Below are 21,204 nucleotides of genomic sequence, written 5' to 3' on the forward strand. Positions count from 1 at the left end.
GAGATGTGAGGGCTCCAGGCTGTCAGCAGGAGTGAGGAAGCGCTGGTGGGTGGGAGGGTGGGTGGGTGCATGCGTCTGGGTGTTAGGTTCCTTATGATCCCAGCAGGTTACATCCCTGCCAAAGAGGAAGCAGGCTCTGAGCTAAAGAAGTTGTCTCCACACTTGTAGGTGGGCAGGTGGGTGGCTGTGTGGCTGTGTCTTAAGGAAGTTCTTTCACTCCAAGGAGGTAACAGTGCAGGTTTCCTGTAACCCTACTCAGCGCTCACTGCAGGTGGAGAGCTCTGGGTGCGTCAGTACGTGGACCTTGTTGAGCAGTGTCTGTTACCTCCTCAGAGCTTCCAGTATTTTCGGGGGTGGGGGGAGGGGGTGTGCACATGTGTGTGTGATAGAAAGTCTTTGCAGGTCTCTTTCCTTGTGTGTCAGTGTGTTCACATCCAGAAACATACTCCTTTGAGGCTGTGAGTGTGCCTGTGTGTGTGTGTTTTTGTGTTTCTGAGTCTGAATGGGGTTGTGTTTTCTCTCCTGCTCATCTTCCCAAAGCCCCACCCCCACGGGCCCTTCCACTGGGCCTGGCAGGCTCAGCTGATGACTGTTTGCTAACGTGCTGTTTTTCTTTGCATGCTGCATGCTGGTCCTTTGCCTTACAGAAGCTGCCGAAGGTAAAACCTTGTTTCTTGTTAGCTTTCCCTAATTGCCGCGATTAGACCCGTGTCGGCTGAGGCGCGTCTGCCCGCGTGGGCTGTTCCCTCTCCCCTGCAGTTTTTTCTCGCCTCTCCACGGTTGGGCCACAGTGGATGTTTGCGGTCTCCCCTGGCGGACGCATTCGGGAGGGTCCTAATGCGTCCAAGGAAGTGGGGAGACACCAGTGCTCTCCTGATACTCCCCCCCAGGCCCAGGCAGTTCTTGTGTTAATCCTAGGTGGGCTGGCTCGTGCTCTGTCCTTCCTCACGTTGGCACCTGGAGCCAAGCCCTTTAAAGGGGTTTTTGCAGCTGATTGGGAGCCCTCTGGTGGCCGCAGTGTGGAGTTACCTCCTCTTTTAGGACCTGCTCATTCTCTCCGACCCCAAGGGATACAGGAAGCGCTGGCAGCTGCTGGCTCTCCCTGTTTTGCCTGAAGCCCTGCTGGTGTCATCAGGGCTCTTTTTTTTTCCCTCTGGAAGATGCCTGCTCCCTAGTGCTATGGGAGCAAGGGAGCTGAAGGGCACAGTGGTCAGCAAACAGTCTAAGGCGGAAGACCCACCATGTCAGGTCCTTTTTTCTACCCCATAGCTGGGCGCAGGCAGTTTGCCCGCCACGAGTGGGCCCAGAAGGCTGCGTACCTGCTGGGCTGCAGCCTGGAAGAGCTCTCCTCGGCCATCTTCAAGCACCAGCACCAGGGCGGCACCCTGCAGCGCTCCACCTCCTTCCGCCAGGGCCCCGAGGAGAGCAGCCTGGGGGACGGCACAGGTACCCGAGCCCCTTGGCTGCTGGATGTGATTGGAGGCTTCTTCCTGGGCTCGTTGCCATCTCTGGGGTGGGAAAACTCCTGGGGTGAATGGATGCTCCCATTAGGGGGAGAGGCCCAGCCCCAGGGTCCCATGCTGCCTTGGCCTGGGTGGGTAGGGAGCACACCCGGGTGGGGAGTCCCAGGGACCTGGAGGTAGAACTGACCCTCCTGCCCACAGGCCCCAAACTGAGTGCACTGGAGTGCTTGGAGGGCATGGCGTCCGGCCTCTACAGCGAGCTCTTCACGCTTCTCATCTCCCTGGTGAACAGGTGAGTGCCAGGCAGGGCCTAGGAGCTCTCATCTTGCTGCCTTGACAGAGGTGGGGTTGATGCCTTTGTGCTTGTGTGATTGCTGAGGCAGAGCCATCCTCCACCAGCAGAGGGCTCACTGTCCCTGCAGGCAGGAGAGGCAAGTCCTCCCCCACAGGTCCTGGGCACCTGGGTGGGGATGGGGATGGGGGCGGGGTGAGCGACCTGGGCACCGGGGGCACTGCCCTAGGCAGCTCTGACCCAGGCTCTCCCTGTGAAGGGCTCTCAAGTCCAGCCAGCACTCACTCTGCTCTATGATGATTGTGGACACTCCCGGCTTCCAGAACCCTGAGCAGGGTGGGTCGGCCCGCGGGGCCTCCTTTGAGGAGCTGTGCCACAACTACGCCCAGGACCGGCTGCAGAGGCTCTTCCATGAGCGCACCTTTGTGCAGGAGTTGGAAAGATACAAGGAGGTAGCACTTGACCTTGCCCCTGCCACCTAACACCCCCAGGCTCACCTTCTGGCCTTGGCACCCTCAGTGGTGGGGGAGGCATCTGTGGATGCAGCAAGGTACCCCCTTCCCTGATGGCTGCTCCCTTCCCAGCCCTTTACCCTCTGACATTTATGTCCCCCTGTGGTCTCGGGAGCAGGACACTTTTCCTGCCCAGGCTACATTCTTTCTTTATGGAGAGTTTGCTCTCCAAGAAGCTGAAGATGCATTCAGGGTCCCCGGGAGCCCCTCTTTGCCCACCTTCAAGGCACCTGCCTAGGCCCTGTGAACTGCCAGCATGCAGTTCCTGCCTCCACGTGTATCGGGCCTGGCCTTCCCTGTCTCCTGAGCTTTTGGGATGGTGACTGATTATTTAGCCCCCCTGCCCCCATAAAAGGGTGCCCCAGATGGATCTGGAAATCCTACCTCATGTGGAGGTGAGTTGAACGAGCTGGGGGGAATCTTTATCTTGGGTGAGAGAAGATCCAAGAGGAAAATGACAGTTGTCTTCAAGTATTTCAAGGATGAGTGTGTGAAATCGAGAGTGGACTTACTCCACGTAGCCTAATCAGCAGGTGGGAATAACCGGAGTGTGTACGTGACTTCAGCTCGGTGTACAAGGAGGTTAGGAGAAGGTTAGCTGTCCAAAGACAGAACGCGGTGCCTTGAGCGGTGGTGAGCATCTGTCAGTCGGGCTGTTGGAGGGGAGCTCCTGCTCGGATGGGACACTGGACTCGCTGACCCCAGCGTCCCCACCTGGCCTGCTCATAGGGCTGCACCCCACACACGGCCCTGTGCTCACTCTCTCCCCACCTTCCTTCCTAGGAGAACATCGAGCTGGCGTTTGATGACTTGGAGCCAGCCACGGATGACTCTGTGGCCGCCGTGGACCAGGCCTCCCATCAGTCCCTGGTAGGAATTCCAGGGAGGGCCTGGGCTGGCCTTTTCTTGCCCTTCCCATTCCTCTCCCTTGGTAGAGCCCTCCCCATATGAGCTGCTGCTGGGTGGGGACACTATGGGCTGGGGGGCCCAGCAGTCAGGCCCAGACACCAAGCGCTTTCGAGCTGTGCGCCCTTTCCCTCAGCTGTCAGCCAGTCTGGCCAGGAAGGTGGCACTTCCTTCCGCCCTGGTGCAGTGGGGAGCACCACCCATGGGTGTCTGAGCTCAGGCCCTGTCCCAGCTGTGCCTCGAGTGTGTCTGCCAGGAGCCCTGTTACCACCTCCTCAGTGGTGAGGGCCTGGCTGGACCCAGAGGACATAGTCACCCCCTCCCATTGTCCCCAAGTAGAGGACCGGTGCAGCCTAGCAGAGCAGGGCGAGGAGGTGGCATTCACCCAAACACAGAAACAGTACCCAGATATAAAATGCCCACTGAGGGGCTGTGTGGGTGTGAGTCCTCGCCCCTCAGTCTGGGGATGGGCTTTGTCACCCTTTGGGCAAGCGTCTTGGGCACCTTGCTGCCTGGGGGACTGGCTGCCTGATAAGCACTTGGCATTTGGCGATTGTCTTCAGTTAGGGAAGTTGCATAAGGCGCTGTATTGGAGAATTGGCAGGCATTTTTGCCAGGTTGCTGATCTCCCTCCTCTGCTTTGAGTCCCACCTCTCTCTCCCTCCTCCCTGCGGGAAGGCCCTGGCCCAGCGGGTGGGGCCCCAGGAGAGCGAGTGTCCCCCTGGGACAAGTGCTTAAAGTGCCCAAGTCCCACATCTCCCCAGGGAAGCTGGCTTTTCCTCCCGACACCTAGGCCCCTGCCAAGGCCTCCCTCGAGAGCCTTTGCCATTCCCAGGAGGTGTGGGAAAGTTGACCCGGCTGGCTTAGGAGCGGCGGCGGGTCAGACAGTGTGTTTGGATGGGGCTTGGCCATCCCTTCCCTCCTTTGCTCTCCCCTTTCTGATGGGCCTCTGGGCACGGGGGCCCCTCAGTGCCCAGCCTGCCACTCGCCATCCAGTGGCTTCTTGCTCATTCCTGCCATTCCTGCCGTACAGCTGCTTGGGGGGCCTTAGCCGCCCATCGGTCCTTGGCCACCTTCTGTGTCCTTCTGGTCAGCACACAGACTCCCTTGGGCAGCTTGGGTCAAAGAGGGAAAAGGGCACTTCTCTTACTTCTCTTGTCCCCAGTCCCTAGAGGCCAGGCCAGAGTCCTCCTTGCCCAAGGAAGACCTGGGAATTCCATAGAAAAGGCACCGTCACACCTAGTTGTTTGGCTTGCATGGGGAATTAGAAATCAGAATTCAGTATATCCACCTTCTCTTGAAAAACTGGAGGATTTACCAACACTAGGCCAACGTTCTTCCAGGACAGCAGTTGGCTGCTGCGGAGTGGTGGCTGTTCCCTTTAGATGGGGACACCCTGCTCTCCAGTCACCCCAGCTCTGCCCATGTTGGCTGCCACAGCCATTAAGTCAACTGCCTTAGGCTTTTGGCACTTGAGTTTATGACCCTGTAGTGACCCCACCTGCAGTGCTCCGAGCCCTCTCTGGGTTCTCCCCTCTCGGGGCGGGTGGGGAACCAGGGTTAATCACAGCTGTCTCTTATTGACAGCTTCCTTGGGGCCAGGCCCTGTGCTCAGGGCCTTAAAGACCTTATCTCCTTTAATCTGCGTGGGAGGTGATGCCCAGAGAGTGAGGGCAACGCGGGGCTCACCCAAGCCCCCCGATCTCCAAGGGGTTGAGGATGGAGGAGAGACTCTGGATGTGAGCTTGCGTCAATAAGAAGCCTTCAGTCTTTGGGGACTTAGGACACAGGTCCTAGGAATATTATTGTGCCGTGGGCTTCTCTCTCTGCTCTCTTTTTGGCCCCTCTTTCTCCTTGCCGGCCGCGTGCTCCACAGAATGTCAGCCGTGAGGGGCGGGAGCTGTAGTGTGTGTACCTGTGTAGCATGTTTATAGTGTGCGGTTGGGACCACAGGTCCTAGCCCCCTTCACACAGCTCCATGTGGCACTGCGGGATTTCTTTCCTTCTGCATAGGTCCGCTCACTGGCCCGCACGGATGAGGCGAAGGGCCTCCTGTGGTTGTTGGAAGAGGAGGTGCTGGTGCCAGGGGCCACTGAGGACGCCCTCCTGGAGCGCCTCTTCTCCTACTATGGGCCCCAGGAAGGGGACCGAAAAGGTAGGTGGCACCCCTGGAGGGTAGCTGCTCTGCTTCCTCTCCTGAGAACCCATTTATGTATATATGGGTCCAGTTGGCACTGCCTGGGGGGCTCACTGCGTCCATGGGCTTTTGGGGGACCTGTGCCCTGATGACCTGAACCTTGCTTGCCCCGCCCTCAGGCCAAAGCCCCCTCCTGCGCAGCAGCAAACCGCACCATTTTCTCCTGGGCCACAGCCATGGCACCAACTGGGTGGAGTACAACACGGCCGGCTGGCTGAGCTACACCAAGCAGAACCCGGCCACCCAGAACGCCCCCAGGCTCCTGCAGGACTCCCAGAAGTAAGAACACCACTCAGTCCACCCACCCCGGTTTTCTCTTCTCGCCGTTTGAGGGTTTCTCTGTAGTGTCTCTGTCGGGTGTGGGACGCGCAGCCCCAGCCCAGATAACCCAGGCCCCTGGCCCCGGTGACCTAGGAGCTGGGAAAGGGAACGGCCTCTACTGCTGCCTGAATGTGACTTCTTGCCCTCCTTTCCCTCCCCTCCTCTGGCAGAAAAATCATCAGCAACCTGTTTCTGGGCCGGGCGGGCAGTGGCGCGGTGCTCTCAGGCTCCATTGCGGGCCTGGAGGGCGGCTCGCAGTTGGCGCTGCGCCGGGCCACCAGCATGCGGAAGACCTTCACCACAGGGATGGCGGCTGTCAAGAAGAAGTCCCTGTGCATCCAGATTAAGCTGCAGGTGGTGAGTGTGCCAGGGCAGGCCTTGGGGCACTTCCCGACCGCTGGCAGGTGGCCAGGGCCTTCTGGGCACACTCAGGTCACCAGTGCTCACTCGGCATCTCACTCACCTTGATTGCTGCTGGTGGGGTCCTCTTGCGGGGCTACCCCCTGTGCGTGGCCCCCCGGGCCTAGTACGGGCAGGGTTGTCCAGGCTTAGCACGTTCTGCCCAGCCAGGGGTGGGACACCTGCCATCCTGCACAGAGTGGAGATGGTGGCACCAGTCCCTGGTCTCTTGGCTCGGGCTGTCAGAGCCCACTGAAGGCTGTCCCTTCCCCTTTGGCAGGACGCCCTCATTGACACCATCAAGAAGTCAAAGCTGCATTTCGTGCATTGCTTCCTGCCTGTGGCAGAGGGCTGGGCCGGGGAGCCCCGTGCCGCCCACTCCCGCAGAGTCAGCTGCAGCAGTGAGCTGGACCTGCCCCCGGGAGACCACTGCGAGGCCGGGCTCCTGCAGCTGGACGCTCCACTGCTCCGCGCCCAGCTTCGAGGCTCCCGCCTGCTTGATGCCGTGCGCATGTACCGCCAAGGTGGGGCCCCTTCCCTCTCAACTCCTACCTCACCCTCCTAGAGCTGCCCCTGCCCCTCCCCACCTCCCTAACAGGGCCTGTGGGGCTAGAGGGGTGCTGCTCCCCGCCATCTCCGACTGGCCCTAGATCTCTCGTCTCTGCTGCTGCCTCCTCTGGGGGTCTCTCCTTGCATCTCTCCAGCCCAGTCTGTTCCTTTCTCTTTTTCTTGCCAGCCTGCTGACCATCCTCTCCCTTCCACATTCCAGCCCTCCTCATCCCCTCCCCTCCCCAGCCCACATGCCCTGTTCCCACAGCTCCCTCCTTCTGCCTTCCCAGGTTTGGACAGGTCAGCTCTGCCCACAACAGCAGACTCAGTGTCCTCGTGGAGCAACTGCCTCTAAGAGTGGGCCAGCCCCGCAATGAGAAATGAAGTGCTAAATCTTTCTGAAGAACTTAAAAATTTCCAAGAAAGGTCACACAGACCCTTTTTATGGACCCACCTGGACGAGGGGCCAGACAAGACGATAACAGTAGTAGTTAACATCCTTAGAGCATTTACGGTATACCAGACACTATTCTAAACCCGTCCCACACGGTAACTCATTTAATCCTCCCAACAACTTCATGAGATGTAGGTACTAGTATCATCCCCAGTTGAGGTGACTGAGGCTCAGAGAGGTTAAGTAGCTTGCCCAAGGTCACACAGCACGTGAGTGGCAGAGCAGGATTTGACCTAAACAGACCAGTTTCTGAGTAGGGTTTCGTTTGCCTGAAAAGTTATGAATTGCCAAGTTTCTGCCCTTTTCTCCCTCAGCTAGAAGAGCATGCAGGCTCCCACTGACCCACAGCCAGGTCCCCTTGAGGCATTCCACAGGGGCACTGTCACTTTTCCTTAGCAGCCAAAGCCAGGAAACGGGCTCCCAGCCCTGCTCGAAACAAATCATCGATCTGTCCCCCACGTCTTGATAAGGAGTTGCTGTTTATTATTTCAAAACCAGATTGTTACCGCTCTGAACCAAAATCAATGTGCTTTACTCAGACAAGCAGATCGATGAGGGCAGCCGCAGCAGACCCCCTCTCCTCCCCCAGCCCCCAGCCACCATCGATGGCGCTGATGATTAATTAAGATGCCAGGCGTCCAGACCTGCTATCCCGGCCCATCAATTTAATTGCAATTCAGATACAATCAATAGCTCACTTTGTCTTGGCCCCTCAGTGGCCCCACCTCCTGTTTCAATCATCAGCCACATGCATCAGCCCCATCTCGCAGTTGGAGGGCTTCCCAGAGCCAGCTAGGCCGCTGAGGTGGAGCGAGCCCCCGACGGGCTGTCAGAAGCCTGGGTTTGGAGTCCAGCTCTGCCTCCAGCCGCAGCCTTTGTGACCCTGAGCAAGCCAGTCACTCCCCCTCTCAGGCCTCAGTTTCCACGTCTGGAGGCTGAGTTATATCCGGTCTAAGACCTCTTTTTGGTTTGAAATTCTGTGATTCCATAGGAGTGGGTCTCTTGGTCCACTGCCATAGGCTCTGGTGTCCTCGGGGTGCCTCAGGGTAACTTCTCGCTGGCCACAATCCTGACCTTGCCCCAGCCTCAAGCCCAGACAGTAGGGAATCTCTGTTAGAGGTAACACTCTTTAGGGAAAGGGAATCTACAAGCCTTTTTGGTCACCTTGGGCCTAGGGCCCAAGGTCAGGAAGGGGGCAGGAAGGGAGCCCTTTCTGAACACCCAGCAAGTGAGCCAAGCTGTGCTTTCTACACATTTTCTCATTTAAGCACCATGACTACCTTGCGGGTAAGTGGTAGGCCCCCATTTACAGATGAGGAAACCGAGACTCAGAGAGGTTGAGCGACTGGTCCAAGGTCACATGATAGCAAGAGCCAGGGCAGGATTCCAACCCTAAGCCCTTGCACTTCTCCTTTCTGCTATTCTCCGGTGCCCTATATTCTTTTTTTGTTTTTTTCTTATTAAGTCCTCAAGACATCCTTCTCTGGGTTATCACGGAGTCATAGACCTGGAGGCTGGGTCATCCAGGCTCTTAATCTCCATAGCATTCCTTCCAGGTGGTCACTGATAAGGAAGTTGCTTCCTTCTAAAAGAACCTGTTCCCTGTTTAATCCCTGCAGTCCCAGCATGGGGCAGCCTGGATGTCCTCCCACCTCCTGTCTGTCACCCCTGCCTCCTTCCTCTCCACTCTCCTTTCCCGGGGCGACCTCGACCGCGGGCTCTCCTCCCCCCACAGTCTCTCTTCCCTTTCAGGTGACTCTGCCTGGGCACCAGTGGTTGTTGGGGGCTCTGGGAGCAGGCGAGGCTGACGGGCCTGGCTCTGGGCCGCTCTCTCCCTAGGTTACCCTGACCACATGGTGTTTTCTGAGTTCCGCCGCCGCTTCGACGTCCTGGCCCCGCACCTGACCAAGAAACACGGGCGCAACTACATTGTGGTGGATGAGAAGAGGGTAGGTCTGGGTCCCCACGGCCCCGCCAGACCCTCCTGCCTCTGCTCAGACCCCTCCAGGCAGCTGCCCTTCCTCCCCTAGAGAGAGCCAGGCTGGCCCTGGCTCAGGTGCCTGGTTTTGGCTAACCAGGCCAGGGACACATGGCAGCCAGGCTATGGCGGTGGGGGAGAGGCAGCCCGGGGCACGGACGGACTGTAGGACTCACAGAAGAGCCACCCCCTTTAAAGGCCCGAGCTGAGGGTGTCTGTCCTCTGTTGAGACAGACAATCACCCAAGAGCCTCCCAGATGGCAGATTAGAACTAGTGTTTTGGGTGCCCCACTGGTAGCACCCGGGCCCCTCAGACTTGACCTCCACACCAGGGCCTAGTTCCTTCAGCAGGAAGCTGTCCAGGGGAGAGGCAGGCATCCCTCCTTGGAGGAAGATTGATGTGGCAACACCTTGCTGGTGCCAGGGAGAGCCTGAGGCTCCCAGGGCAGGCCCCTTGTCAGCCAGGTTGGTGAACTCCTGGCTGTGTGAAGGGATGTCTCCCTGCCGTTCTTGGTTGTCACCTTGTCCCCCGGAGGCAACTCCTCAGAGAGCCAAAGGGCTCCTGGAGCCGAGGAACCCTCCTGCACTGTGCTCTGGCCTCAGGCACCCAGCCTGACTTGGAAGGCATCTCAGGCCTTAGGATGGCTCTCCCCAAAGACAGAATGCCGTGCAGAACAGGGCAGGAAGCCCCCTGCCTCCTGCTGCCCCCCGAGTCACAGACCCACACTGATGGAGGCCTCAAAGACCTTCTCCCTACCCTCTCCATCTGGGACCTGCCAGTGTCCAGGGTGACCTTGGTGTGGCTATAGATGAGCCACCCACACCCCCTTCTCTCTCACCCTTGACCTCCATTCCCGCCTCCCCCTCATGGCTATACCCAGCACCTCATCATCCCTGGAAATTCTCCACTCCTGAAATCTCTCACCACAGCCTCCTACCTGTGCATCTGACCCCTGCCTCTCAGGACACCCGCTCTATGACTCCATCAACACCGCCCATTTCTGGACCCCACTCCATTTTCTCTGCTCTGTCCATTCCCTTCTGACTTCACTTCCTTTTCCTCTCAGTCTTGACGCCGTGGTCCAGCCCTCCGGTCACTCGGCCTTCATCACCCTCGGCTCTCCTGAGCCTCCCATAGCAACCTTCCCTGCTCAATCCCAGCCCTGAAGGGCCGCCTTTGGGCGTCTGCTCTCCTCGGCTTGGGGCTCCCAAAGGGCTGTGGGAGAAATTTATACAACTGTGGGGACTTGAATTCCTGTAGGTTCATGGTCTCCAGGCTCACTGGACCCTTGGGCCCCATTTTCCACGTGCTCCATCCTTACCTGGCCCCTGTTCCGAGCTCCTTCTCTGCTATTCCATTCTCCGTCTTTCTCCTCAAATCCTCCCCCACTGCACACCTTCCCAGCAGTCGACCTTGCCTCCAAATGCTAATAAAATCGAGGCTCCGACTTCCTCCTGCCTTTGTACACTCCTCTCCAGGTGCCTCCTTCTTCCCCAGCCCTCCTGTCTGGGTGGGAGAGGTGTCCTCCCTCCCCTCGTCCAGTCCCTTCTTCCTGTGCTTCGGAACCCATTTCCTTTGGTCTCTCTGGAGACCTGCTCCATCAGCGATACGTCTTCTCTCTCTCCTGTTCCTCTGGCCTCTCCTTCTCTGCCGGCTCTTCTCTCAGTGGAGGAACGTTCCACAGACGTTACGTTCAGAAAGGAGCCTTCCATCAACCCTCCCTCGTGCCCTGCACCATCCACACTTAGTCTCCTCTTGCTGCCCCTGCTCCGCTGCCATATTCATTCCTCCACCGGTAGCTGCCTGGTTGCCACCCCTGACACCTGGGACTGGTCTTGTCCTCCCAAGGCCTCCATGTTGCCAGAGCTAATGGGCACTTTGCTGTGCTTCTTGCCAACACGTGACTGTTGACAGCTCTGTTCTTTCTGAAACAGCCTCTGCTCAGCTTCTTTGATGCCTCTCCTGGTTTTCCCCTTGTCTCTCTGTCCTTTCTCAGTCCCTCTAAGCTTCCCTTCTTTCACATGCCCCTGTAGTAAAGGTCTCTCTCTTCTTTAAGCCTCCCTCCTTGGCCGTTATCTGTTTTCTATTCTACACCCTCTTCCTGGGCAACCTCATTCACACCCATCACTTCAATGACCGTATATATATTGATGACTCCCAGATCAATGCCTCTAGCCCAGGCCTCTCTCCCACTCCAGACGTGCATTTCTATCTAGCTGCTTTCTGGGCTGCTCTACCTGTATGCCTTTATAGTACCTCAAACTCAGCACGCTCCCGCCAAACTGATTATGTCTCCTCCCAAACCTCTTCTTTCTCTTGTACTGCCTACCTTGGAGAATGGCACCAGTAACTAATCACTACGCAAGTCAGAAACCTCCATGCGTCCCTAGCTTCCTCCCTCTCGTCTAACCCTCCCCCACGTCGGGCAAGGCTTCATCTCCTTCAGGTCTCCCGCATCTCCCCCTCCTCTCCTGCCTTTGGGTCAGGCTCTAGCCTTCTCTCCTATGGATTCCTGCCTAAGGGGTCCACGCATCCTCCGCTCACGTGCCGGTGGGATTTCTATCCAGAGCAAATCTGACCACGCCCCTCCCCGAGCGACCCCTCCAGGGGCTCTCGGAGCACTGCAGGCTCACGTCCTTTGGCCCCTGCCCACCTATCTACTTGCCCCTTAACTGCTGCCCGCCCCACTCTCCGGTTACACTGCACTGCTTGGCGTTTCCTCGGCGCTCCCTGCCGTCTGTGCTTTCAGGCCTTTGCGCATGTTAGTCCCTCTGCCTGAAATGCCCTCACCCCTACTTTGGCTAATTCTTACTTGTATCTAAAGACGGCACAAGCAACACCTCCTCCGGGTGCCTTCCACAGCTCCCTTGTCTGGCTTAGATGCCTCCTCCTCTGTGTACTTCACCAATTTTCTTGTCTCGTTCCTCAACAAGAGAGCGTGTTCCTCTTGCAGTCGTCTTTATATCCCCGGAATCCAGCACGGGGCCTGACGCTGCGGAAGCCACCGAAAGCGCTCGCTGAGTAAATAGCGGACTGAACGGAGGACGGGAAGGGCTGAGCGACTGGGCGAAGCTCTGCGTGGAGGTGGGGAGTCCCCGGGTGGGCTCCCTGACACAGGCATCTCTCTGTAGGCGGTGGAGGAGCTGCTGGAGTCCTTGGACCTGGAGCAGAGCAGCTGCTGCATGGGCCTGAGCCGGGTGAGTCGTCCCTACAGGAAGGCGGCCGCCCTCACTCTCTGGTCACACTTGTCCACATGGCTGCCCCTCCCCTCCTGCTCTCCCTGCTCAGTCCAGCTTCAGGAGTCTCCTGGGGCCCCTGCTGGGTCTTGCCCCCCTCCAGCCCCCTTCCCCCCCCACCAGCCACCCTGGGGCTGCCCTTCTTCTCAAGCTGCCCCCTTCAGGGCTGGGGGCCAGGAAGTAAAATACTCCAGCTGCAGCAAACTTGACTCTCCCTCCCTCTGAATACCTGGCTTGTTCGGTGCGAGGAACGCCTCTGTGATGTCAGGGGGGTCAGAAGGTGGCCCGGAATTGGCCTGAGTCCTGGTGTGGGGAATGGGGAAGACAGAAGGGAGCGCTGGGAGGGGCAGGAAGGCAGAGCCTCCTTGGGTGAGTCATCTGGGGCTGCCGGGGTCCCAGAGGGCAAGCAGGGCGAGCCTCCTTGGGTGAGTCATCTGGGGCTGCCGGGGTCCCAGAGGGCAAGCAGGGCTCGGTGAGGCTGTGCCGCCACCACCTGTCCACAGGCCGAATTCCTCACCTGAATGGAATGTCGCGCGTAGAAGGCAGGCACACCCGGCCCCAGGTGCCAGCCTGCCGCATGGCTCCACACCAAAGCGCCAGCCGAGCGTCCCTCCCGCGGGGCAGGGAGCCTGGCCACCCCTCTCTCCCGAGACTGGGAGGCTTGACAGGTGGCATCCACGCTTGTGCTTCAAGGGCCAAAGGTGGGACGGAGAGCGGTGGGAGCCACCGGGAGGGTTCTGGACTGTCTGTCTGTCGGCAGAGAGGGAAGGAACTCGTGGGAGTATGAGGTGGAAGGGGATGCTCGCAAAGAAACCTTGCATATTACTTGTCAGCGCTGTTCTCCCTGCTTTGCCTTCTGAGTCATGGTTTGGTTCCTCTGCCCCCTCCCTCACTGGGGGTCCGTTTCCTGTCCCCTGCCTCTATCTTTGTCTGTGCTGTCCCTGGTTTACGGTTTTCCTTTCGGCCGTGGCTGTCCCTGCTGGTCTCTATTCTTTGGTTTCAGATCCTGTTATTTTCTGCTTCTTTCCTTGTTCTCTGTGCCTTCTGCGGTCCCACCCTCTTTCCGTGTCATCTTTCTGGTTTTGGTCTCTGCCGTTGTCTGGCTCACCGTCTCGCTCTCCTCCTCCCCACCTGTCTCTAAGCTCAGGAGCGGCCAGCTGAGCTTCCTCGCTGGGAAGCCTGCAGTCAGATTTTTCACTGCAACCTCTTGCTCTCTCCCTGGGTGGGCTCCTGTCAACTCTGGCAGGCTGAGCCGCGCTGTTGGCTGGCCTTGGGGCCGGCACCTCCTCCAAGGTATGTCTTGGGTAGAAGAAGGCCTGTACAGACTGGTCTTCTCCCCAGCTGCCATCTCTGACTCTCTGCATCATCCTGGGTGCCTGGCTGAAGCAGGAGAACCCCAGGGCCCGCTCACGCTCAGAGCAGAATTAGGGGCAAAGTCAGATGTTTGCTGACATCTGGTTTGGGAGAGAAGTTTCAGGGCTTCTGGGCTGTGGTTAGTACTGGCTGGTGAGTGAGGATTCCCTGTGTGTTTGTCCCATTGCTTCAGAGGAAAGGGGGTCTCAGCCTGAGCCCACAGGACCCTGAGGGTTCAGGCAAGGAAGTTTGGGTGTCTGAGAGCCTCCTGATGTCGTTTGTAAAACGTGTATGGATAGGTGTGTTTCACGGGGAGAGATGGCCCTGAGATGTCACCTAATCCTCAAAAAGACTCAACCCCACAAACGTACAGTGGTTAAGAGAGGTTTGAGGCTCACTGCTCTAGACTCTAGACCACCCTTCCACTTCTCAGTGTGTTTCTGGGCCTTTCTCCATCCCCCTCGCTGACACCTCGGTTCTGCCTAGTCAGACTGACCACTAGCATGTTGGCCCACCTCTCGGGGGACTTGGGTCTCTCGCACCCCCTGTGGAATCTCAGGCTCACGCATCGTGGGAAACGGAGGCTCAGGTAGGGCTCGAGACCCACGGGAGATCCCAGGCGCTCAGCCCCGCGTGTTGCAGAGGACTGAGCTGGCTTTCTCCCAGGCCAGCCTCGGGGGACTAGGTTCCTGCCAGAGGCAAAGCTTTCTCAGCAGAAAGTGCGGGCTCTCTCCCCACTTCTTCCCTGGAGGGAGGCCTGGGGACACTGTGCCTATTGGTTCTGAATGTTTCCCGTGGAGTTCACATCTTCTCTTTGCCCCACAAAAGGGAATTTTCTGTCTTCTGGGCAAGGTGGAGGTGGTGTATACCTAGATGGCCTTTGCCCTCTGCAAGGATACTAGTCTTTTTTTCACCTGGCGATTCCCCCTCTTCCTCTCTTAGCACAGAACATTTTACCCAGTCCCAGCTCAGGGCACCAAAGAGTGAGAGGAAAGGCTGGGTGTGGGGACATCCAGCTGGTTCCTCTCACGCCTGCCCTCCAGCCCCCAAACCCGTGTGACAGGTCCCTCACCTGGGCCAACCCTCACCCACCCCACTGGCTCTTTCACAAGATGAAACCTGGGTGTGGGGGCAGGGTGTTGGCACATGAAAGAGGAGACAGTCCGACATGAAACGGAGCTGGGAGGATGCAGAGGAGGGGCCCCCTCCCCGGCCTTCCCCTTCTCTGCACCCTGCATCCTGGGCCTTTTCCTTCTTAAACACGTACACCACCATCCATCCACCTAATCGCAGGCAGCTGGAGGCCAGAGGCGGCCGGAGCCTGTGGTTGGGCCTGCAGTGGCCACTGGGTACTGGGGCGTGGGCGGTGCTGCTGGCAGCCCTGGGGGAAGAAGCCACCATAGGTGTTGCTGAGGGGCGTCTCCCCATATGACCGGCCGCCACTTCACGTCCTTCGTGTCCCAGATACCTTCCCTCCAGCCTCCCTCTCCTTTCATCTCTTTCCCACCTTGCTCCTCCCCTTCCAAAGCCTCCCCAGCCCCCAGCCTGGCCCTCCTCCCTCAGCCTCTTGCTTCCTCCCTCCTCATAGACCCCGGGGTTTCCAGGCTCTTCCCAGGCCAAGGGCCACGCTCTGGGCCTGCTGGCTTTCTGTGCCGGCCGCTTGTTCCTCCGCCGGGTTGCCCCCGGCCCAGGCTCCCACCTTCACCTGGCCCGCTTCTCCACAGGTGTTCTTCCGGGCAGGCACACTGGCACGGCTGGAGGAGCAGCGGGATGAACAAACCAGCAGGAACCTGACCCTGTTCCAGGCAGCCTGCAGGGGCTACCTGGCCCGTCAGCACTTCAAGAAGAAAAAGGTGCTGCTCCAGAGACATCTGCGTCCCACTCCTCAGCCCAGATGGGCAGAGCTGAGCTCCTGGGGGCGGGGCGGGGCGGGGCGGGGCGGGGCGGGGGGGCCGAGGGACACTCGAGGGAACGTGCGGGCCAGGAGGCTGGTCGTGGGGCTATGAGTTATCATTATCTGGGGGAGAAGAGGCTGGACGTCCCAGGGGCAGCATGCGCTGGGCCAGGGCAGGGGATGGGCAGCTCCCCGGTGCCAGCGAGAGCGCTCGTGGACCCAGCGATGGGGCTGTGTGGCCTGGTCCGAGGGCTAGGGTGGTGGGGAGCAGGGGCCCGGGCAAAGGTGGTCTCTGGATCATAGGCTGCTCCATGAAGATTAAGGAGCTGCGTCAGCGACTCCTTTTCTTATTAGCAAGTCCATAAAACAGCCAGTACCACCGACTCTTGTGTTTCAGCAAGATTAGGTTTTATAGCACATCTAGGTCAGGGTGCTGGAAATAATCAGGCAGCAAATAAAGCAGACGAAATTATTCCTAATGATGGCAGAGCAGTTAGCGCCCCGTGCGGTGCTCCCAGGGCCGGGCTGTCTGCCGCCCACCCTCTAAGGGACAGAGGGAGGCTGGGGGCAAGGGGTGGCTCTGGGAGTGTTTGACTCAGGGTCAGGTGGCCAGAGGAGCAGCCCAGCAGCTGAGCTGGTGGTGGGGAGGGTCCTGGTGGGCTCAGGACTGAGAGCCTGCTATGTGCCACGCCCCACCCCAACTTAGATCCAAGACCTGGCCATTCGCTGTGTGCAGAAGAACATCAAGAAGAACAAAGGGGTGAAGGACTGGCCCTGGTGGAAGCTCTTCACCACGGTGCGACCCCTCATTGAGGTACAGCTGTCGGAGGAGCAGATCCGGAACAGAGACGTACGTAACAGCCTGGGAAGGCCACGCTGCCGGGAGGGAAGGGCTGTAGTTCATCCACGTGGGCAAGAGTTTTGCCAGCTTGTCTTGGGCTCCCAAATGCTCCTTTGTTTAGTCCAGAGAGCTGGTATCCTTGAACTATGCCCAGCAAACAGAGGCGTCCCTCTGGGGTGCTGGCTGAGCCCCTGGGTATCCTCTTAGGATAAGACCTCAAGCATCCTCAGCATATGGGGAAGGGTCTAGGGATGGAGCCCCAGGGAGGCAGTGGCTTCCAGTTCCCTTGTGTCCCAGCCCAAGCTTCACCAGCTTCATTCACCCCAAGGGTGCAGCTCCTGGGCCCCAACCTCTCCCAGTGCCTCTGGCTCACTTTGCCTGCCTTACTGCACCCTAGGAAGAGATCCAGCAGCTGAGGAGCAAGCTTGAGAAGGTGGAGAAGGAGCGGAACGAGCTGCGGCTCAGCAGTGACCGGCTGGAGACCCGGGTGAGTGCCTCCCAGCACCAGACAGACCGGCCCACCTCCACAGGGTGCCCAGCCCCGGAGGCCCCCCACTGCTGTTCCAGCTGAGTGAGGCAGGCAGTTCAACTGGTGGTGACTCCCTCCCCCAACCCCAGATCTCAGAGCTGACATCGGAGCTGACGGATGAACGTAACACGGGAGAGTCCGCCTCCCAGCTGCTGGACGCGGAGACCGCCGAGAGGCTCCGGGCTGAGAAGGAGATGAAGGAGCTGCAGGTGAGGGAGGGCAGGACCGTGCTAGCGGCTGCCGCACTCTAGTGCCCACTGCTCCCCCAATGATAGGTGGCACCTCTGCCACCAGCCCAGCACCCCTGTCTGCCCCGGGTGAGCTTATGACGGTGGTCTCGGTGGTTCAGGGGCGTGGGTGGTACTGAGTGAGGGGGTAGAACGGCATACCTCGTAACCTCCTCTTCTGCAGACCCAGTATGATGCACTGAAGAAGAAAACGGAGGTGATGGAAATGGAGGTGATGGAGGCCCGCCTCATCCGGGCAGCTGAGATCAACGGGGAAGTGGATGATGATGACACAGGTGGGTCAGAGGCTGGAGGACTTGGAAGTGGCCTGAGTGGCAAGCTCCGATGCCCACCCCTAGGAAACCACACCCCTTGTCTCCCGCCTGTAGGGCTGTTTTAAGGCTACGTGAAATAAATTGATGAGAAAGTAGAGGTGCCACTAAGTGCAGACGATTATCGTGGAGGGCGGTAACAAGCAGGATAATGATGACGTCTGAGGACCGCGGTCTGGCGGTCCCTGGGGAGAAGACAGCACACGTGGCCACATCACCCTCTCTAGGCTTCTCCCAGCTAGTGGCTCCCTTCTGCCTTGGGAGGAAGCCACCATTCCGGGGACCTTTCTGAGTCCCTCCAGCTGCCTCCGCCTGCTGCCCCATCCTTCGTCCCCTTGGCCCCCTTCTCGGGGACTCTCAGCAGCTCAGTCCTCCCTTATCTGCCCCCACCCCACAGGTGGCGAGTGGCGCCTGAAGTATGAGCGAGCAGTGCGGGAGGTGGACTTCACCAAGAAGCGGCTCCAGCAGGAGTTGGAGGACAAGCTGGAGGTGGAGCAGCAGAACAAGAGACAGCTGGAGAGGCGGGTGAGTCTGGTGGACGAAGCGGAGGTCCGTGCCCGGGAGGAGCCGGGAGGGAGGGGCTTGGTGCCACATGTTGGCCCAGGGAATGGCCGGAGCCAGGCAGGCCCTGGGAGCAATAGGGAAAGGTTGCCACGTTCGCCTCTCGGTTCCGGGGACAACCAAAGGCCAAACTATTGTTAAGAGTGTCTTAGGTTCCCTGGACGACCCTGACTTCATCCCTCATCCCCACATCTCCCCCTCGTTCACCCACTTCCTTCTCCTCACCTCTTCGACCAGTACTTCTGGGCCTCTCAATGGCTGCTGACCCTGCACCCCACCTTGCCCCCTAGCTTGGAGACCTGCAGGCAGATAGCGACGAGAGCCAGCGGGCCCTGCAGCAGCTCAAGAAGAAGTGCCAGCGGCTGACGGCCGAGCTGCAGGACACCAAGCTGCACCTGGAGGGCCAGCAGGTCCGCAACCACGAGCTGGAGAAGAAACAGAGGAGGTGGGTGGGTCCCCTGCCCTGGACGCGGAGGACTTCCTAGAGCGGCCCGAGACAGGGTTCCCTGCCTCCCTCCGGGGAGGAGAGAAGAGGGGGCCTGAATTTGGCCAGGGGCTTTGCCTGCATGCTCACTCATCCTGGAATGTGAGTCGGGGTCTCACTCCTGAGGAGCACGCAGACCGCAGCCCCACCGACGGCCTGCTCAGGCCTTCGCTCTCGGACATGCTCCCCTCGGTATATTGCTGTCACCCTGCCTGGGGCCAGGAAGGATGGGTGTCAGCCAGAGCCCGTGCAGGAACCTCTCCATGGCAGCCCTGCCTCTTGCCCTCGCCCAGCTCCCCACCTCTCCCTCGCCTCAGCTGCACAAACACACTCTCCTGACTAATGTCGTTAAACTATCTGCGCCACTTCCATCTCATTATGGTAATGACACAGAGTGGGGGAGGTGTAGCCCTCACAGGAGAAAATCCAATCTAAATTAATTTCCCTGGCTGGGGATGGGAACGGGATGCCTCTATTAGTAACAGGGAGGAACCCACACACCCTCGGAACAGCAGGGTGCCCCAGGGGGTGGGAACGGCACCCGGTTCCCCGCTGCAGGGGTCTGGGTTCTCAGCAGAGGCACCAGTTGCCTTTGTGAAGGGGCAGCCCCACACCCACGCCCCTGGGGGTGAGGAAGGCAGGGCTGAGTCCTTTCAGTGACCCAGGGTTACCCTTGGCCTCCCGGGCTCACTCGGGCCTGCCGGGCTGCTGCCTTGCAGAGAGTGAGAGGAGGTAGGAAGGCCTTATATTTCTCCCTCCCAGCTCTGTGACTCTCTCCTTCCCTAGTTCTCATCTTTACCCCCACCTTCCCTTTTACCTAGTGGCAGACACCCTTAGTGGGACACCCCGCCCCCGCTCAGAGCACCCCCATGACAGTGCCAGCGCGGCCTAGTTATCGGCTCGCTGCACTCCCCGCTGGGCACCTTATTAGGTTTCAGCTGCCCCGAGTTTTCTTACTTTTTTTTTTGATGTGGTGTTGGGATGGAGATGAGCTGTTCGGTTTTCTGACAGGAAGCCGATTAGCTCTTCAGTGAAGGTGGCAAGAGGAATTTCAGCAATTTGCTCCTTCTGTAGCGTCACCGGGCAGGAAATGGAAGGCTGGGAAGTGGAGAAGTGAAGAAAGAGGCCCCCGACCGCGGGCCGTGTGCCCGTTGAAGCACGCTGCCAGCCGGGCACCGTGGGACTGGGGCCTCCAGCCTGGTGTGGGGTGTCCTGGGGGTGACAGGGGTGCTGCTGGGGCAGGTGGGCCTGGCCAGGGCCTGGTCTAAAGTTGCCAAACTGAACTGTAGAAAGTGAGTTAGACAAGGCAGGACGTCCATTTCTACCCATTCTGATGTCCTCTCTGCCCTCACCCTGATCCCTCTTTCCATTCTTTGATCTGTTGAAAGGGAAAAGGTCGAGACTCAATGCCAGAGGAGAGTCTGTCCACCTCTTCCCTGGAAGCAGCCTGTGTGGTTCCCTCTGAGGCCCATCTGGTGAAAAGGCTCCTTGGACCTGTTTGATGAAACCCCTACCCACCCCATCCCAGACCAGGTTGCTCAGCAGGGCCTAGGTGGCCTGACCTGTAACCCCTGAATGTCACCTGACCACTGGCCCCAAGTTCAGGCTGCATGATTCCCCCTGACTTGGGCCCTGTCCATATCTGTGGCGCCACTTGCTGGTGGCCTCTGGGTGCTGGAGACCTGGACTCTTCCCTTATCTGATGGAGCCACCATGGCCACACTCCCTCGCAGGTTTGACAGTGAGCTCTCGCAGGCACATGAGGAGGCCCAGCGGGAGAAGCTGCAGCGGGAGAAGCTGCAGCGGGAGAAGGACATGCTCCTCGCCGAGGCTTTCAGCCTGAAGCAGCAAATGGAGGTGCGTGGGGCTTCCCATCATCCATACCCCAACCCCATCACAGGCTCGGGCCGGCCCAGGGCCAGCCTCATGTTCTCTTTTGCTCCAGGAAAAAGACATGGACATTGCAGGATTCACCCAGAAGGTTGTGTCGTTGGAGGCTGAGCTCCAGGACATTTCTTCCCAAGAGTCCAAGGATGAGGCCTCTTTGGCCAAGGTCAAGAAACAGCTCCGAGACCTGGAGGCCAAGGTCAAGGATCAGGAGGAGGAGCTGGATGAGCAGGCGGGGACCATCCAGATGCTGGAGCAGGTGCTGAGGGCTTGGCTGAGGGAGGCACTGCCGTCCCCACAGCTACCCCGGGGTGTGGGCCAGAGGAGGACAAGATCCCAAATCCAATCGATCATTCCTTCTCTTATTCACAAAATATCGAGGGAGCACCTGATCTGCGCCAACCGCAGTGTGAAGATAATTAAGCTTTCATGGCACTTTTCCACGAGAACAGATCTTAATTGACCTCCACTGGTGAGGGGCTCAGAGTGCATGGCAGCAGGAAGGCCATGAGCCCATCCAGCCTGCCACTGAGCTACCATGTCAGTTCAGGGAGCTAGAGCCTGGAGGCCAAGTGGAAAAGCTGCAGGACTGCCCCCACCCCCGGTAGCCTTCTCTGGGCCTGTACCAGACATCTAGTAAAGGAGTTCAGCTTCTCTGGAGAAGCCACTTGCCATAGAAACAAGGTGGGAGCAAAGGGAGACGTTCCCTGCTCCCAAGCCTGGGGAGAGTGGCCCATCAGGGTGCAGTGGGGAGGGGTCAGGGTGCTGCTGGGAAAGAAACCCAGTCC

General features: G+C 59.0%; 1 protein-coding gene across 27 annotated transcripts in view; it reads left to right on the forward strand.

Moving 5' to 3' along the window:
• MYO18A (myosin XVIIIA) overlaps positions 1-21,204 on the forward strand; it is a 96,531-nt gene that overhangs the window by 55,948 nt on the left and 19,379 nt on the right. For 21 of the 27 annotated variants that reach the window (XM_067021620.1, XM_067021623.1, XM_067021630.1 and 18 more), the window contains 20 exons: positions 648-659; positions 1,270-1,446; positions 1,665-1,755; positions 2,015-2,207; positions 3,051-3,137; positions 5,187-5,328; positions 5,490-5,649; positions 5,862-6,048; positions 6,371-6,614; positions 8,933-9,042; positions 12,204-12,269; positions 15,386-15,514; positions 16,262-16,405; positions 16,794-16,883; positions 17,015-17,134; positions 17,337-17,448; positions 17,882-18,009; positions 18,336-18,490; positions 20,263-20,386; positions 20,475-20,675. In XM_067021620.1, the coding sequence (XP_066877721.1) occupies positions 648-659; positions 1,270-1,446; positions 1,665-1,755; positions 2,015-2,207; positions 3,051-3,137; positions 5,187-5,328; positions 5,490-5,649; positions 5,862-6,048; positions 6,371-6,614; positions 8,933-9,042; positions 12,204-12,269; positions 15,386-15,514; positions 16,262-16,405; positions 16,794-16,883; positions 17,015-17,134; positions 17,337-17,448; positions 17,882-18,009; positions 18,336-18,490; positions 20,263-20,386; positions 20,475-20,675 (2,672 nt within the window). The remainder of the gene's footprint in view (positions 1-647; positions 660-1,269; positions 1,447-1,664; positions 1,756-2,014; positions 2,208-3,050; positions 3,138-5,186; positions 5,329-5,489; positions 5,650-5,861; positions 6,049-6,370; positions 6,615-8,932; positions 9,043-12,203; positions 12,270-15,385; positions 15,515-16,261; positions 16,406-16,793; positions 16,884-17,014; positions 17,135-17,336; positions 17,449-17,881; positions 18,010-18,335; positions 18,491-20,262; positions 20,387-20,474; positions 20,676-21,204) is intronic. The other 6 variants (XM_059046256.2, XM_067021631.1, XM_067021638.1 and 3 more) reach the window with 1 other exon arrangement.

Source organism: Kogia breviceps, chromosome 19, assembly GCF_026419965.1.
Source record: "Kogia breviceps isolate mKogBre1 chromosome 19, mKogBre1 haplotype 1, whole genome shotgun sequence".
Taxonomy (NCBI): domain Eukaryota; kingdom Metazoa; phylum Chordata; class Mammalia; order Artiodactyla; family Physeteridae; genus Kogia; species Kogia breviceps.